Here is an 18032-nt window from a genome sequence, read left to right on the forward strand (position 1 = left end):
CTGTACTGTATTTTTTCCCATCTGTTCCTTTTTTAAAAAGAACCTTTGCTGCAAGTCACAATAGCAAGTCACCTCCCAAAAAAGTGATGAAATGTGACATTGTAATGCAATGGCCTTTTGTTCTTACATCAAGAATACCAGAAGCAAGTATATAACTTATGTAGCTTGTAGTTTAATATTACAGTGCTAGTTATCTCATTTTGTCATTTGTTGCTATTCTCAAAATATATCACAATCAATTTGCATGATTCTTTCAAAAAAAAAAATTTTTTTTAATCCCAAATGGATTTATAGTTTAAAATTTAGTACAGTAGTAACTCCCTCATGTAAACCACAATAAGCATAAGTGGAGGTAGAATACCTGTTAATGTGGCAGGATTAAAAGCAAGAGACTTCTTTAATTTTTTACATGGCCGCTCAGCTCAAGTACCTGATTCTGGGCAGCTAACAGTATCTAAAAACAATAAAAATGATATAATGAAATAAATACTGAATTTCCCCCCAAAATCTGTCTTACATTTTTTTGAACCTGAAATAAGTGCTTGGCCTTATTGCCATGCACTCAAAAGCCCGGTTGGGCTTATTATCAGGGGATGTCTTATTTTGGGAGAAACAGGATAACATAAGTGGCAATCAAGGGGGAAACCCCCCCCCCCCACACCAGCATTAATCATTATAACAATTAACACAACCAAGAAATGACTCACCCACACTGTCAGAGTTCCAGGTTCAATGACAAAATCAAGCCTTTATCTCCTTGCAAAAGGCTAGCAGGTTGAGCCTGGTTTCTAGGGAATCGTGATATTCTAGCAGTCGGGGCCCAGAAAAGGCTCTCATTCTGTAAGTCTTGCAAGGTAGACAAGAGATACAATTGGAACTTCTAGCTCCATCTTCACTGTAATAGGTTTCATTAACAGAACCTTGCAAAACTGAAAGTATTTCTCTCCTCTTTTTCTTTTACTCTCCAGAAAACTATGGGAGGGTCTCTCCTGAAACGTTTCTTATGCCCCCTCCAATCCTTCGGTGAACTGAGATGCCTTTTATATGCTGGTTGCCCAGTCTGTGGCTCTCTCGCCTTTGTCCCAAAGGGCATTTGCTCTATCATACTTCCAGGATCCGCCTAGATAGCACTTTTTTTTGCTGTTTCCATATTTTTTAAAAAAAATTAAATACACATAACGCACACACACATATAAAACAAACAAACAATTAGGAGCACAATTTCCCTGTGTATACTATAAGCTTATATCAGTCAATATTGATAATTATAATATCCACACATATTCATATACAGTGGTACCTCTACTTACGAACTTAATTCGTTCCATGACCAGGTTCTTAAGTAGAAAAATTTGTAAGAAGAAGCAATTTTTCCCATAGGAATCAAAGTAAAAGCAAATAATGTGTGCGATTGGGGAAACCACAGGGAGGGTGGAGGCCCTGTTTCCTCCCAGGAGATTCCTAGAGAGGCCCCATGGAGGCTTCTCCCCACCTTTTCCAGCCCTGCTTCCTCCCAGGACATTCCTAGAGAGGCCCCATGGAGGCTTCTCCATGCCTTTTCCAGTTACAGTTTCGGAGGCTCGGGTTTATAAGTGGAAAATGGTTCTTGAGAAGAGGCAAAAAAATCTTGAACACTCAGTTCTTATTTAGAAAGGTTCGTAAGTAGAGGCGTTCTTAGGTAGAGGTACCACTATACATATACACATTATTATTATTATTATTATTATTATTATTATTATTATTATTATTATTAATTTATTAGATTTGTATGCCGCCCCTCTCTGTAGACTCGGGGCGGCTCATACACATACACATACATATACTTCTGTCGAATCACCCTGGTATACCCAAATATGGGAGGAATATTTGGGTATACCAGGGTGATCCGACAGAAAAAAACCCCCATATAACTCTTCCCTAGTACAAGCTGAGAGGAAGAAAATTTGTACTCTAGAGGTTAAAGCTACTGCTTTACAGGCAGACTCCCCAGGTTCAAATCCCTGTAAGGGTATGGCTAGCTGGTGAGAGCAAAGTAGCTTGAAATAGATCTATACTAGTTTCCCTTCCTTTTCATTACAAGCAAAAATATGTTGCATATCACACACACACACACACACACACACACACACACACATATACATACATTTTATAAATTACTTGTTCCAGATATCTGCCTTCTTCCTGGAGTACAAAGATATTTAACAGTTGACTCTCCTATTCTTTTTTAGGGGCTTCAGTGTGACATGTGGGGGACAAACGCGGATCTTTAAGCCCATCTCTGTCCAGACAATGTGGTGAGCAAGACTCTTGATTGGATGAACAATGTTTAAGATATCCATAGAAGACAATAAATGAATTTCAGGGAAGATGCTGAAACTATTATTGCTGCCCCACATTCTGTGAAGGGGAAAAAAAGATATTTTGCTTTTTTCTCATGACAGCAGTAGCTTCCAAATGTAAAAGGGAAATTTGGAGTACTTTAGTTGTCAATCATATTTTTATAAAAAACAGGTTTAAATTTTATGATGCCTATTGGAAATATATTCAGTTGTCCTGTACTCAGTAATTCTTATCTGAAAAATGAAAAGATGGGCTAACTGCTACAGGTTATGGTAGCTCTTGAATGTGATCTCTCCTGCTCTGAACACTTTTAAGTATGGCTTCGTATTCTCAGGGTCTAATTGCTCTCTCTGCTCTCAGGTCAGCACTGCAAGTGCTGCACAAAGCATGCAACGAAGCCGTCTCCAACAACTATTTTCCCGGAGGGGGTACCTTGAACTGGACCGAGTGGTATCAGAAGGCGGTGAATTCTGACCAGAGCTGCATTAATGAGTGGCTAGCCATGTCTGACCTGGAATCTGTGCGGCCCACGTCTCCCTCCATCTTCTCAGACCAGTCAGTGATGCCCCCTTTCCCCTTGAAGTTAATTGTAGGCCTGTGAGGGTCCCTAGAAGGATTTTATACAATGCACTAATCCCAACCCCAGGCAACCTTTGGGTAACCATCCCAGTCAGTCTAGTGCCATGATGGCAAACCTATGGCACGTGTGCCACAGGTGCAGTGAAAGGCTGCAGAAATTTTGCTACCACACTGGGTGTGGCTTACTTTGTGGGTGTGACCAGGTGGGAGTGGCTTGATCATGTGACCAGGGGGGGGGTTTAAAAGTCATGTGACTGGCTTAAAGGTGGCCAACTTAAGGTCACTCACATCAAGGATTTGGGTTGGGATTAGGGTGCCTGGCCTCTCCTTGCCTCAAAGAGATACAATTTCCCTATCTATTTACTATTACTGAGCATCAAAAATATACTATTTAATTATATGTATATATATGCCATGTGTGTACATACATATTGCACACGGGCACACAAAAATATACACTATTTACTATGTAACCTCTATGTGTATGTACACACACTCATGTACGCACAGCTCTTCTAAAATTATACACGTTCAACCTCATTTACTGTGATAGCAAAAACATACCCAGAGCGCAGAAGGGAAAAAAAGAAAAATATTCAAAATTTTTATACCGGTTCTGCAGTACCTGTGGGAGCTCATCACTGCACAGGTGGCACGCAGAGCCCTCTTTGCAGGCATGCCAGCCACCACCCCAGTTTACCACACATACCATCCCCTCTTTTTGAGTCTTGCCTCTGAAGTCCAGCCCAATAACCTAGACTGAAAAATTGCAATGTGGAGTGGGAGATGCTATTCAAATCCCATTATTAACCCTCTGGCATATTTTAGGCCTAAAGAAGTAAATTACTGTAAGGAAATGTTAAGGTTCAGAATGATATTAGATTTATACCCCTGCAGCTGGGGAGGTGGGGACAGGTGTTAGTGGGCCGAGAGCTTTGCCGACCCTCCATCTCTGTGTTTCAGGCGGACAGAACAGGACGTGACCGAGCGGACGATCCGGGCCAAGCTGCGTGAGGTGATGGGCACCACTGACCTGGAGAACATCACCTCCAAGGAGGTGGGATGTTGGGACCAGAGGACCTTGGAATAGGAGGTGATGGGAGTGTGGGGGAAAACGGGAATGGCAAAGTGTGTGAATAGACGGGACCATGAGCACAAGAAACATGACAATTCTTCATAGGAAGATAAAGGATTGGGGGGGATTGGGAAGTCTCAATCTATATGGCAGGGTAGTGAATAGGGGGTGTGTAATTAGGAAAAAGCCCAAGTGGAAGATAACATCAATTATCTTCTTCCACAGATTCGTACAGAACTGGAGCGGCGGGTTGGCTGTAGTCTTGAAAATTACAAGGAGTTTATTGACAACGAAATGTTGCTTATCATGGCACAGATGGATCGGCCTTCTAAGATTTTTGACTACCTCTACTTGGTAAGAAAATACAAGAGGGGGCCTCTGAGGTCAGCCTTCCAGGGGTTAAGGACTCCAGAGATTAGAGTTAGTGCCCCTTGATTGATAATGTAGAGTAGGGAACAGCCTTGAAGGACTGGAGGAAAATCAGCTACCAGGGTAATGATCAGACAGGCACAGCTTAACTCCCTTCTGAGAAACTAATCAGAGTAAATGTCTCCGACCTCTCCCTAATTCACATTAAGATAAAGTAAGGGAGAACAGGAACACATTAAGATTTTTAAGATTCTGCTACATGGCTGTTCCAAATAAAAGGAATTTTAGACATATGTGGCATTGGTGGGGGTGGGGGGGTGGAGACCCCTGTTGTATCTGGCAGGCTTCTGTTAAAAGTAGCATAGAAATCAGCCATTCCAACTGAACTCCAGTTCTCGGAATTCCAATTCACATGGCTAATGTTTGATTGGGAATTGTGAAAGTGGAAACCTAGTATTTTGCAATGGGCCTCATTTGGGAGTTTATCACGTACAGTTGAATTTTCCTGGAAAAAAAATTATAATTCTGTAATGAACTTTCCACCCCAGGACATTAATTAATTTATTAATCAATCAAATTTATATACCACTCATCTCACCTGAATGACTTGGGGCGATTTGCAAATAAAAGCCATGATACAGGATATAAAAATTCAGGTATTTCTCCAATGCAGCAATAGCATCCTCCTCGCTAATAACGTTGCTTTAGGGACAGAGTGGGTTCTTCAAGTAACAGGATACAAAATAGACCGCCTATGACCTGTTTAATTCAACAGCCTGCAATAAAGCCTATGAGAGTTACTGCCTTGCCAAATAATGCCTCTCACTATATTACTAGCTGCAGATATCTCTAATTTGATATTATATTTACTATTGCTAACATTTATTCCAGTGGCTATGTAGAAATTTGTGTTAGTGTAAGTAACACAATTTCTTCTTCCCGAAGATTGTTGTCGCTTTGGTGTGAAATTGAAGCAAACCTTATGTCTGCCCTGAGCCTTGAAATAATAGGTTTCCCTCTGCCCCATCATGTGCAACGGAACTCTGCATGTTCTGTTCTCTGCAAAACTGAAGACTGTATTAAGTTGGGAAAGAGGAGAAGACAGTTGGATTTTAATAACGTGAATGCTGTAGTAGACTTAGAATAACTTTATTGTCACTTTAAATGTATACTAATCGGCATGCATTAAAATGAAATTTCATTGCATACAACTCTCAAAAGGTCACCACCTCCAATGTACACTAAACATGACTAAAATAACTATAAAATTATGCATATATCTAAATATATAATATGAAACAGAGAAACAACACAGTCTAGTCTGGATATATACATGTACATTACAAGAAAATCAGTAATTTCTTATCTTGAAGGCAATTCAGATCCGTGCCCCCTAGATAGCCTCCTCATCAATTCCACAAAGACTCTTAGCAAAAGTCTGGACAAATCTCTACCTTAATTAACTGTGGGATCCACTGGGTTCTAAAAAGGAAAGCGATCCCGCTTCTAACACTTCTGTTACTTTGTCCTGTTCTCTTTAATAAATGAAGCTCAAATATAATGCTGTATTCTATTGAGTGAGCTGCCAAAGATTTGACAGTGAAAGGGGAACAAATTGGGATCTGTTTGATCTACAATGAAGTTGCCTCTGGGGAAATTGGAAACTGCTTCATTTAGGAAAAAGCTGGGTATGATTATCTTACGCTGTATATCCTGGATATCAGTGGTGGGTTACTCCTGGTTTGGCCTGTTCTGTGAACCGGTGGGGGCGGGAGGCTCCACCCACCCGCCTGGGATGCTTCTGCGCATGTGTAGGAACAGGTTTTAGCAGGTTTTAGGTATGTATCCCAATTAACTCAGCGGCGCTCACTTCTGAGAATATATACCTAGGATTTCTGTTGTGGTTGGCTCTGGCTCAGCTCCTGCCCCAAGGAATGTGGAGGTGGATGCAGGGGAAACATCAACATGTCATAGGCCTGTTTTACTGCTGACAGAGTCAGGTAGTGCAATTTCATTTCATTTCATTTCATTTATTGGATTTATATGCCGCCCCTCTCCGAAAACTCGGGGCGGCTAACAACAGTCATAAACAATATACAGTAAAAATCCAATACTAAAAACTAACTTAAAACCCCCTAATGTATAAAACCAACATACGTACAAACATACCATACATACAGTTGTATCAGCCTAGGGGGAGAAGAGGTCTTAATTCCCCCATGCCTGGCGGCAGAGGTGGGTTTTGAGTAGCTTATGAAAGGCAAGGAGGGTAGGGGCAATTCTAATCTCCGGGGGGAGTTGGTTCCAGAGGGCCGGGGCCGCCACAGAGAAGGCTCTTCTCCTGGGTCCCGCCAAGTGGCATTGTTTCGTTGACGGGACCCGGAGAAGACCCACTCTGTGGGACCTAACTGGCCGCTGGGATTCGTGCGGCAGAAGGCGGTTCCTGAGATAATCTGGTCCGGTGCCATGAAGGGCTTTATAGGTCATAACCAACACTTTGAATTCTGACCGGAAACTGATCGGCAACCAATGCAGACTGCGGAGTGTTGGTGTAACATGGGCATATTTGGGAAAGCCCATGATTGCTCTCGCAGCTGCATTCTGCACGATCTGAAGTTTCCGAACACTTTTCAAAGGTAGCCCCATGTAGAGAGCGTTACAGTAGTCGAGCCTCGAGGTGATAAGGGCATGAGTGACTGTGAGCAGTGACTCCCGGTCCAAATAGGGTCGCAACTGATGCACCAGGCGAACCTGGGCAAACGCCCCCCTCGCCACAGCTGAAAGATGTTTCTCCAATGTGAGCTGTGGATCGAGGAGGACGCCCAAGTTGCGAACCCTCTCTGAGGGGGTCAATGTTTCTCCCCCCAGGGTGATGGACGGACAGATGGAATTGTCCTTGGGAGGCAAGACCCACAGCCACTCCGTCTTGTCTGGATTGAGTTTGAGTTTGTTGACACCCATCCAGGCCCCAACAGCCTCCAGGCACCGGCACATCACTTCCGCTGCTTCGTTGACTGGACATGGGGTGGAGATGTATAACTGGGTATCATCGGCATATTGATGATACCTCACCCCATGCCCTTGGATGATCTCACCCAGCGGTTTCATGTAGATGTTAAATAGCAGGGGGGAGAGGACCGACCCCTGAGGCACCCCACAAGGGAGAAACCTAGAGGTCGACCTCTGACCCCCCACTAACACCGACTGCGACCGACCGGAGAGGTAGGAGGAGAACCACTGGAGAACAGTGCCTCCCACTCCCAACCCCTCCAGCCGGCGCAGAAGGATACCATGGTCGATGGTATCGAAAGCCGCTGAGAGGTCAAGAAGCACCAGGACAGAGGACAAGCCCCTGTCCCGGGCCCGCCAGAGATCATCCATCAACGCGACCAAAGCAGTTTCCGTGCTGTATCCGGGCCTGAAACCCGACTGCTGGGGACCTAGATAATCGGCTTCTTCCAAGGACCGCTGGAGCTGGAGTGCCACCACCTTCTCGACAACCTTCCCCATGAAGGGAAGGTTGGAGACTGGACGGTAGTTATTGAGTACGGCTGGGTCCAGGGAAGGCTTCTTGAGGAGGGGGCGCACGAGCGCTTCTTTATAGAGTGTTGGAAAAACTCCCCTCCCCAAGGAAGCGTTGGTAATCTCCTGGGCCCAGCTCCGTGTCACCTCTCGGCCGGCCGAAACCAACCAAGAGGGACACGGATCCAGTGAACAGGTGGCAGAACTCACAGCTCCAATGGCCTTGTCCACTTCATCAGGCGTCACCAAGTCAAACTCCTCCCAGACAGATGGACAAAGACGTTTAGCCCCAGTCACCTCGAATTTCCTTGGACGAAGAAGAAAGTGAGGGTGACTTGGAAGAGGGGGGCTTGGCACACAGCCCAGGAAGCCAATCTCCATTATCTTCGGTCGATTTGGAAGATCCGTGTTTGTCACTCACGCATGCGCAGAATTATGCATAGAAGAAACCAATTGAAGAAATATTACAGGAGATAAGAGAGACCACCTGTGTTTGGGTGGGGCTTCAGCAATTAGAGCTGCTGATATAAATAGCAGCATGCTGGCTTTGCCGTTTTGGAAGATTATCTGATCGTTGTTTCTTCAGGACCGTGCTTTGCTGCTTCCGGACTTTGTTTGTTGATTTTTCACGACTTTGAAACCAAAGCAGAGCAAAGTGTGTGTGTCTCACTTCGTGGAAGAAGGAGGGCTAGGACGTTTCTTCACAGCTGCTAGCTAAGTACTTAAGGACTGATTAAGGGAATTGTACAGCCCTTAAGGTTGTTTTGGGATGAGTGCTCTTTGCAATACAAAAAGGGTGCTTTCTTTCTTTTGAACTTTTGTGATAAAGAACATTGTTTTTGAACTTTCAAGTGTGTGTGTGTCTGAAATTTTTACCATTGAATTTTCGGGAGACTCATACCATAGAGCCCGGCAGAACAGATTTCATTGGGAGATGCTATAACTATTTCATTAATACACATAACATACAGATGAGGCCTGTGCATGCTTCAAAAGTGACCAGTACTGTTACTTTGGAACATGTGGGAGTAGAATGCAGAATCATTTTAACTGTGTTCAGTTCTGGAGATCTCACCTACAAAAAGATATTGACAAAATTGAACGGGTCCAAAGACGGGCTACAAGAATGGTGGAAGGTCTTAAGCATAAAACGTATCAGGAAAGACTTAATGAACTCAATCTGTATAGTCTGGAGGACAGAAGGGAAAGGGGGGACATAATCAAAACATTTAAATATGTTAAAGGGTTAAATAAGGTTCAGGAGGGAAGTGTTTTTAATAGGAAAGTAACACAAGAACAAGGGGACACAATCTGAAGTTAGTTGGGGGAAAGATCAAAAGCAACATGAGAAAATATTATTTTACTGAAAGAGTAGTAGATCCTTGGAACAAACTTCCAGCAGACTTGGTAGATAAATCCACAGTAACTGAATTTAAACATGCCTGGGATAAACATATATCCATCCTAAGATAAAATACAGAAAATAGTATAAGGGCAGACTAGATGGACCATGAGGTCTTTTTCTGCCGTCAGACTTCTATGTTTCTAAAGCAGTTGTGTCTCATTGCTTCATTAACCTGAAAGAAATATAAAATACATGTAAAAATTGATGTATTAAAACAACTGCACCTTTAGTGTATTTTTAAGAAGGAATAACAAGTTTTCAGGCTTGTACGGAATCTGAAAAACGGTATCTCTACTTTAAAAAGAGACTTTCCAAATCATTTTCAAATATACGTGCATCCGTGCGCATACACACACACACACATACACACTCAACAAAATGAGAGTTACAAATGGCGTTCACACATTTGGATGATTGGTGAATAAGTGATCTCCAAAATGCAGTGTTTTGCAGTATGCTCCCTGCACATTTTCTTTAAAAAGAATTTAAGGGGCTTTGTGACATTTATTTCCCTAACTGTCTCATGGGATAGCATGAAAAAGTACTTTCTACTTCATTCCACTCTGAAATGTACAGAGCAAGAAGGCTTGTACCACTGACTTTGCTTATAGTTATGTTCTGAATATATCCCTATAAGAAGTCCATAATGCACATAGATTTGTTACTAGCTTACACAACACGAGAGTGAGTTGTGTACCTTGTATTGTTCCGCCAGGGCTCTGAATGGAATGCAGCCAACCTTGAGGAGCTCCAAAAGAACAGGTTTGTAATCTTTTTAAGATGTTGCTCAGAATGCTAGAGGTTTATCCTTGGACTTTGAGATAGCTATTTAACATGCCTCTCAGGTCAGACTTGTTGGAAATACTTTCAACCCTTGGTTTAAGTTCCATCCTGAGACACCAAGTAATTGCAGGAGGAAAATTTAGGAGACAGGGCAAGGCTTGGTAAATTGGGATAGAAGAAACTGCTAAAATTAGATAGATAGCAATAGTTAACAGTCTTCTTATGAGAGTGGATTGGGAAAACTCACTTGATTTCTTACCTATCTTTAGAGTCAGCCATATCCTCAACGTGACTCGTGAGATTGACAACTTCTTCCCAGAGCATTTCAAATACAGTAATGTGCGTATTTATGATGAAGAGGCCTCACAGCTACTGCCATACTGGAAGGAGACCCACAACTTCATTTCAGATGTTCGGTAAGAATTGGGCATCAAGATGATTGTCATATGCAAACATGGTCAAGCTGGCATGTATTGTAAAGAGTTTAATTTAATTTTGGCCTAAACCAGTTAATAGCACTTTGTGCACAGTGGCAAGCTTTAGTGTTTTCTATGGAATGATTCAAGTAAGAAAGAGTTTTGTAAGAAGCATCGTCTCCTATCAAATGTTATGTATGCATACATCACATTTCAGTAGCTATTTAAGAGGGTCTGCAAAACTGGAAAGAATTTCTCCTTTTGCTTCTTTATTCACTCTTCTTTCCAGCAGAGGCTGAGCACATCTCTGCGTTTTGCAGAACTGATCGCGGGCAAAGAGCTAGTTGTGAATCTCTGAATCCAGTTTTGCAGAAAGAGTTTTTGACAGAAACCACAGGAAATTATCTATGGGAACCAAGAAATAAATAATCCTTGCCTCATTTGTCAAAGCCACTTGTTTAAAAAAACAAGAAGGATATCCCTGACTCAGAATCACAACTCACCATCCTTGGTGGGAACAGCTCTGGAATTCCTTTCCAAAGCTTGTAACAGTAACAGAGTTAGAAGAGACCTTGTAGGTCATCTAGTCCAATCCCCCCCCTACACTATTTCTGACAAATGGCAGTCCAATTTCCTCTTAAAAGTCTCAATTGTTGGAGCTCTGACAACCTCTGAAGGCAAGCTGTTCCACTGGTTGATCATTCTCATTATTAGAAATGTTCTCCTTATTTCCAGGTTAAATCTCTCTTTGGTTGGTTTCCATCCATTATTCCTTGTCTGACTTTCTGGTGCCTTGGAGAATAGCTTGACCCCCTCCTCTCTGTGGCAGCCCTTCAAATATTGGAACACTGCTATCATGTCTCCCCTGGTCCTTCTCTTTGCTAGACTAGCCATGCCCAGTTCTTGTAACTGCTCTTTGTGTGTTTTAGTTTCCGGCTCATAATCATCCTGGTTGCTCTCCTCTGTATTTTTCTAGAGTCTCAATATTTTTTTTTATAGTGTGGTGTCCAAAACTGGATGCAGTAATCTAGGTGTGGTCTTACTAGGGCTTTGTAGAGTGGTATTAGTACCTCCCTAGACCTAGATTTTATCCCTCTATTAATGCAGCTGTACTAAGCATTGCTCACTTCTGATCATAACATAGCAATCTGTGCTTAAGGAAGTCACTCAAGAACCTGGAAGTTCTTTCTGTTCTGGGTATTGCGGTAGTCCTGTTCATGGCCATGATTTCTCCCTCACAGGACCCAAGACTCTCGCGTGTTGGTGCACTGCAAAATGGGAGTAAGCCGTTCTGGCTCCACTGTGATTGCCTATGCCATGAAGGAGTACGGTTGGTCACTGGAACGGGCTCTCGCTCACGTGCGAGAACGGCGACCAATCGTTCACCCCAATCCAGGCTTCATGAGACAGCTGGAACTTTACCAGGGCATCCTGGATGCCAGGTAATTGGAAGGGAAGAGGACATTATGGATGGGCTGATCCGAACCAATATCCAGTTGCCTGATCCGATCTTTCTACTGAAATTGGTTCTTCTGCCCTATACTATTTTATAGGCAAATCTGCACAATGCTAGTCTTTGCAAATAGCACATTTGCCTCAATAGGGCTATACAAAGAGGGTGGTAATTATTCTGTTCCCTCTCATTTGTATGGATTTGGTGGAAATTTCAGTGGGGAGCAGCTAAAGAAAGGTACTTTGGGAAGGGCCAATCAAGCAGGGGTAAATACATTTTACAGTTATCTCCTGTGACTTCATTATAGGTCAGGGATGGCGAACCTATGGGAGTCATATCGGTGGACACACAACACATTGCTCTATGTCAGCTCCAGCGTGCATGTGTGCCCTGGCCAGCTAATTTTCAACCTTGGGGGAGGCCGTTTCACTCTCCAGAGTCTTCATAATGATAATGATAATAATTTATTAGATTTGTATGCCGCCCCTCTCCAAGGACTCTGTTTTTCCAAACTTCTGGTTTGACCATCTTTTTCACTGACCCAGGCTTCAGTGAGGCCTGTGCGCATACATGGGGGTGGAGTATATGTGTGCGCAGGTGCAGGGGCAGTTGGGGTCCTGCATATAAAGCCCTTCATGGCATCGGACCAGAATATCTCCGGGACCGGCTTCTGCCGCACGAATCCCAGCGACCAGTTAGGTACCACAGAGTTTGCCCTCTTTGGGTCCCATCGACTAAACAATGTCGTCTGGCGGGACCCAGGGGAAGAGCCTTCTCTGTGGCGACCCCGACTCTCTGGAACCAGCTCCCCCCCCCCCCCCCGGAGATTAGGATTGCCCCCACCCTCCTTGCCTTTTGTAAATTCCTTAAAACCCACTTCTGCCATCAGGCATGGGGGAATTGAGACATCTCCCCCAGGCTTATATAATTCATGCATGGTATGTTTGTGTGTATGTCTTGCTTTTTAAATAAGGGTTTTTTAGTTACTTTTAAATATTAGATTTGTTGTACATTGTTTTTATTATTGCTGTGAGCCACCCCGAGTCTACGGAGAGGGGCGGCATACAAATCTAATAAATAAATAAACGTGAATCAAAAACAGATTTGCCATTACTGTTCTAGGTCCATATATTTAGCTCTTTATAAAAGGTGGTAAGGGATTCCTTGCTCACCTGCCATTCATCAATCTCCTATACACAGGGGGGGGGAAATACGGTGTTACTCTTTACATCCCAGGATGTCCTAACCTTCTCATGTTTCTCATGCAGCCGTCACAGCAGCCTGTGGGAACAAAAGGCAGGAGACGCCCCTTCAGGAGGCTCTTCCGATATAAGCGATGCCAGCAGTGATCATTCTGGAAGCCTGGAGTACGAGACTCTGAGCAGTTCAGATGAAGAACCGGAAGTGCCAGTAACAACTCCCCAGTATTGTTTTCGTCCTTTACATGAGCCTTCTGAGAATCCCAGTTATCCTTTGCCTGCCATAGGCAGCCCCTTGTTCAGTCGTCAGGCAGCAGAGGAACCTGGGGCATCGGATGATTCAGGAGCTGAGGAGGTGCGGAGACACCTGGCTACCATGAAAGTACCTGAGAAGCCGCCCGCACACCGACGGGAACGCATTAACCTTTATGCAATTATGCGCAGCATCAGTGAGATGGATAGCCCAGAACATGTCTGTGTGACAGAGGGCACGCCTGAAGAAGAGGTACAGAATCATGTAAAGCCATGGTTCTCAACCTGGGGGTCGGGACCCTTTTGGGAGGGTCGAACAACCATTTCATGGGGGCCACCTAAGACCATGGGATAAGACAAATTTCCCATGATGTTAGTTAGGAACCAAAGCTTCTATTCTGGCACCTTGGAACATATTTTTACAATCTGACCAATCAGGCGTTTACAGTGGGGGTGTCCCTCTGACCTTCCTGCCAATCATCTTAAAGCTCTGTTGGGAGAATTGGCGCTAGACTTATGGTTGAGGGTCACCACATCATGGGTTATGGCATTAGAAAGGTTGAGAACCACTGGTGTAAAGGTACCTGAGCAGGAGTGAATGGAGAGCAGAAAAGAGAGACTCTTTACAATCTAGAATATTAGAGGGGAGTAAAACTGACATCAGATATTTATTTATTTTAAAACATAATGGTTTCCAATTAAAGAAATCTTGAAGTGGTTTACAATTAGAAATACAATTATATATTTAAAAAATATCAGGGTAAACCCATAAATAAAAGCATACTGTTTAAAAGATGATGTCCTTTAGTTAATGACCATTTGTTCAGCAACCATTCTAAGTTACAACACTGACTGAGGAGATTAATGGCTGATCCTCAGAGCTGGGGGCCATCACAGAATTCCTACAGGCCTGTGATCTCCATTTGCCACCCTTCACTGCCAGTTTTCAACAAGAAAAAGTCAATAGGGAAGCTGGCTGGAGATTTCAAATGGCAATCCCACGACAACGTGCCTAACAACCATGCAAGATTTGCCTAACTATGGCAACTGGAACTGCTGGAATAGCTGTAGTAAGTCAGCATGATCACATGATGTCAGTTTATGAGCCGGGGTGGCACAGTGGTTAGAGTGCAGCACTGCAGGCTACTTCAGCTAATTGCTGGCTGTAGTTCAGCAGTTCAAATCTCACCACCGGCTCAAGGTTGGCTCAGTCTTCCATACTTCTGAGGTGGGTAAAATGAGGAACCAGATTGTTGGGGCAATATGCTGGCTCTGTTAAAAAGTGCTGCTGCTAACATGTTGTAAGCCATTTAGAGAGGGCCCTAAAAAGCACTATGAAGCAGTATATAAATCTAAATGCTATTGCTATTTATGACAGTGGCGCATAATAACTGAGTTTCCATCTCTATTTACTATCATTAACCAAGGACTGCCTGTAATGTTGGTACTGATATTGAAATATAGATGTTTTGAGTCTGTTTGGTTTTTTTTCAGGAGTATCCCTATGACTCCTCCTAAAAGAAGAATGTGTAATCTCTCTTGCATTAAAATTAGTAAAATGCGAGGCACAATTCAAAGCAGACATCGACATGACCTCACCTGAGCAAGCACCTTATCAATAGTTAAAATTAAATTCATCTTCTAAGAAGTAGAATCTAAGTAATGGATTTGATTGACTGCAGTCTAGAAGGCTCTAAGACCCTCTGTTACTAAGGGTTGTGTATGATGATTCCTCAAAGTGGCAAATTACTGCATAAATGATTTCCTCTAATAAATCAGGTCAGGAAAAAGATCAGAATAAAATGAATAGAGATGGAGCAGCCAGACCTAAAAAAAGCTTACCGGTAATTGTAAAATTATTCAACTAGATACTTCTAAGAGAGATTACAAGCATTCCAGCCTTAGCAGTAGCTGCCCAACATTTTGTTTCTAAAATGAAAATGTTCCAAGCCAGTTAACCAAGAGGAATGGAATATGGAAACTCAAGTGACAGAGGAATTAGTAGTTTTAACTAGGGGTCCCCAACCTCCCAGGCCATAGCCCACTACTGGGCCATGGCCTATTCAGAATTGGGCCATGTGAGTGGTTGCTGGAGCACACATGCGCATGCAGCTCAATTTGTGTGAGCAGTGGGCTGGCAGGCATTTGCATACACACACCAGCCTGTTACTCATGCTAGGGCTTCATGCATCCATGAGCACCACCCCACCACTCATGTTGCCCCTCCCCGGCCGGGCCACCAAGCTACAAAGATTGTGGACCTCTGGTTTTAATTATTTAAATATGTTCAACTCTTGGCGACTATAGGCACGTGTTCTCTTGTCAAGCCCAGCTTCTTTCAGTTGTGGGATGTTCATCTTTGTATCAGCTTTGATGGAATCATACCAGTGTGTTCCTCGCTTGCCCCTTCTCCTTGTTTCACTAAACCAGGGGTAGGCAAAGTTGGCTCTTCTATGACTTCTGGACTTCAACTCCCAGAATTCCTGAGCCAATCATGCTAGGTCAGGAATTCTGGGAATTGAAGTCCACATGTTATAAAAGAGCCAACTTTGCCTACCCCTGCACTAACCATTCCTAGCATTGACTTCTCTAATGAATTTGAATGTGTGGCATGGCCAAATAAAGCCAAAGTAAATCAAAGAGAATCTAATAAAGTTGGTGATGTGCAACTCAATGAGTTCTCCCTCTCTCAGCAGGTATTTCTTCATGCTGAAAGAAAGACCTGTGAACCACCCTCCCAAAGTGAAGGAAATGAAAAGCCAGTCACAGTGAAATCGTCCCTTCCAGGAGACCAGCAGGCATATGGACGGAGGCCAGGGCATAGGGGACGGAGCAGAGGTCCCAGAGTCCACGCTCAGCCTTGCAAACAGCTCTCGTACCACCCGGCACCAGGCAAAGTGCATAAAACTGTTCGGCACATGGAAGGGTCTGGCTCGTGTGGGCGCAAGGCCCCCTTGCAGCATCGCCTCTCAGTGGCTCAGCTGGCTGATGCTGCCCTGGTAGTGAGTCGGACCAAGGAATTTGAGGGACAGATGAATCCTGATATTTCCAAGAAGCACCAGTTGCCACCTTCCTTGCCATGTTCCAGGTCTCGACAGATTGTGCGCCAGGCCAGTGTTGACATGGGCCCCAATTCAGTCTGAAGACCTTTTCTCTGCCTTTCCCCCCCTTTCTACTGTCAGTAAGCAAAATATTTCATGGAATGCCAAAATTGAAGACACATTTGAGATATTTAGCCTGAGGAAATAACATTTTCTGTACACTGCCTAGGAGGAGAGAACTTCTCTACTCCGAAAAGAGACCACAGCTGCTTTCCAAGTGCATTTTTTCTCCTTTCTATGGGAAATGGCAACATGGGTGTTGGAAGGACCCGTATTGGTTTTGTTTTTTGTCCATTTATGTGTTACTGACCTTCTAAGGGCCCTGAAGATGTCACGGTTTTAAGTTTCATATGGCAGGGATGTCTGTCCTTTAATTTGCTTTGACTGCTTTCATATTCTGTCCTGGCCGAATCTGATATTTTTCAGATTTTTGGACTAGAATTCTGGTCATCCTTCCTCACCCAGCACAATAGTGAAAATTGTAGTCAGACGTGAGCCTTCTAAATAGGCCAAAGGTTGTTTTACAGAGAAAGTTTAAGATTGAATCCTCTCACTGTGATCCAAGTGGGGAATGAAGTACGCATTTTATTTTTGTGTACCTACAGTTTCTGTGCCATTGCCAGCTTCACACAGCCTGAAAATAAAGTTCATTCATTTTCCACTTGGTAACCTCAGATTTTATGTCTTCTTTTTGAAGCATCATCTGTTCCTAATCCTAACCAAAGGAACAGGGAAAGAATAGCTTGCCTTCCTCAAGGTAATGCTTTCCACTCCTGAGGTTCTGCGAATTGACAAAAATTGGATTGCTCTCATTTTTTTTTCTTGCTGGGTTTGGGTCTGTACTCTATGCCAGACCATGCTTTGATTTCATCTGCTTTGTGGCCTCCAATCCCACAACTTTGCTTAGTTCAAGAAAACATGATTAAAACAGCCATGGGTGGGCATGTTGCAAGAATTCAGCCTGTAAGTGAAAAAAAATACCCATGGGATTGGACAAAGAGCAACAAAAGCAATTCACAATTAACAGATTGGGAAGCAACTAATGAGTTCTTCACAGCAGTTTATGAGATTAAGCTTCCCCAGGCTTATTAGTGAAGCAAAGCTGTTCAGGCCTGGTTCATTATGCGATCAGTTAACAATAAATGGACCTGTTAATACATTTACCTCACTCACTATCGGTTGTGAGAAGTTCAAGGAGAAATAGTTTCATTGTATCCATAATGGACATGAGCCAAAACATCTATGGAAGAAAAAAAAAGTAAATATTTTAATATCTGTATTGTTGACATTTTCTTTGGAGCATGTAATCCTGAGTTCATTGTTGGGTTGTGCCTTTGTGCCTACTGAAAAATATAGACATATTTGTACACTAATCAACTTCATTGCTGGAGTGGGAACTTCCTGGTAGAAGTCAGAAGCAAAACTCGGTCTCAAGTAGAAGCATTAGCTGCCCACAAAAGCAGGGGAGGGATGGTCGCGGGGCATTTATTCTGAAGCAAAAAATAAGCATCAGTTGATATATTCACATCATTGGAAAA

General features: G+C 43.3%; 1 protein-coding gene across 2 annotated transcripts in view; it reads left to right on the forward strand.

Annotated features, from left to right (window-relative positions):
- Positions 1-17771, forward strand: part of SSH3 (slingshot protein phosphatase 3) — a 33837-nt gene extending 16066 nt beyond the window's left edge. The window contains exons 6-14 of one of the 2 annotated variants that reach the window (XM_070727714.1): positions 2229-2294; positions 2701-2895; positions 3883-3976; positions 4220-4348; positions 10006-10052; positions 10343-10489; positions 11731-11931; positions 13211-13646; positions 16087-17771. In XM_070727714.1, coding sequence (XP_070583815.1) covers positions 2229-2294; positions 2701-2895; positions 3883-3976; positions 4220-4348; positions 10006-10052; positions 10343-10489; positions 11731-11931; positions 13211-13646; positions 16087-16536 — 1765 coding nt within the window. In that variant the 3' untranslated portion in view covers positions 16537-17771. The remainder of the gene's footprint in view (positions 1-2228; positions 2295-2700; positions 2896-3882; positions 3977-4219; positions 4349-10005; positions 10053-10342; positions 10490-11730; positions 11932-13210; positions 13647-16086) is intronic. The other variant, XM_070727724.1, reaches the window with a different exon arrangement.
- The last annotated feature ends 261 nt before the right edge of the window (positions 17772-18032 follow it).

The sequence above is a fragment of the Erythrolamprus reginae genome, chromosome 1 (assembly GCF_031021105.1).
Source record: "Erythrolamprus reginae isolate rEryReg1 chromosome 1, rEryReg1.hap1, whole genome shotgun sequence".
NCBI lineage: Eukaryota > Metazoa > Chordata > Lepidosauria > Squamata > Dipsadidae > Erythrolamprus > Erythrolamprus reginae.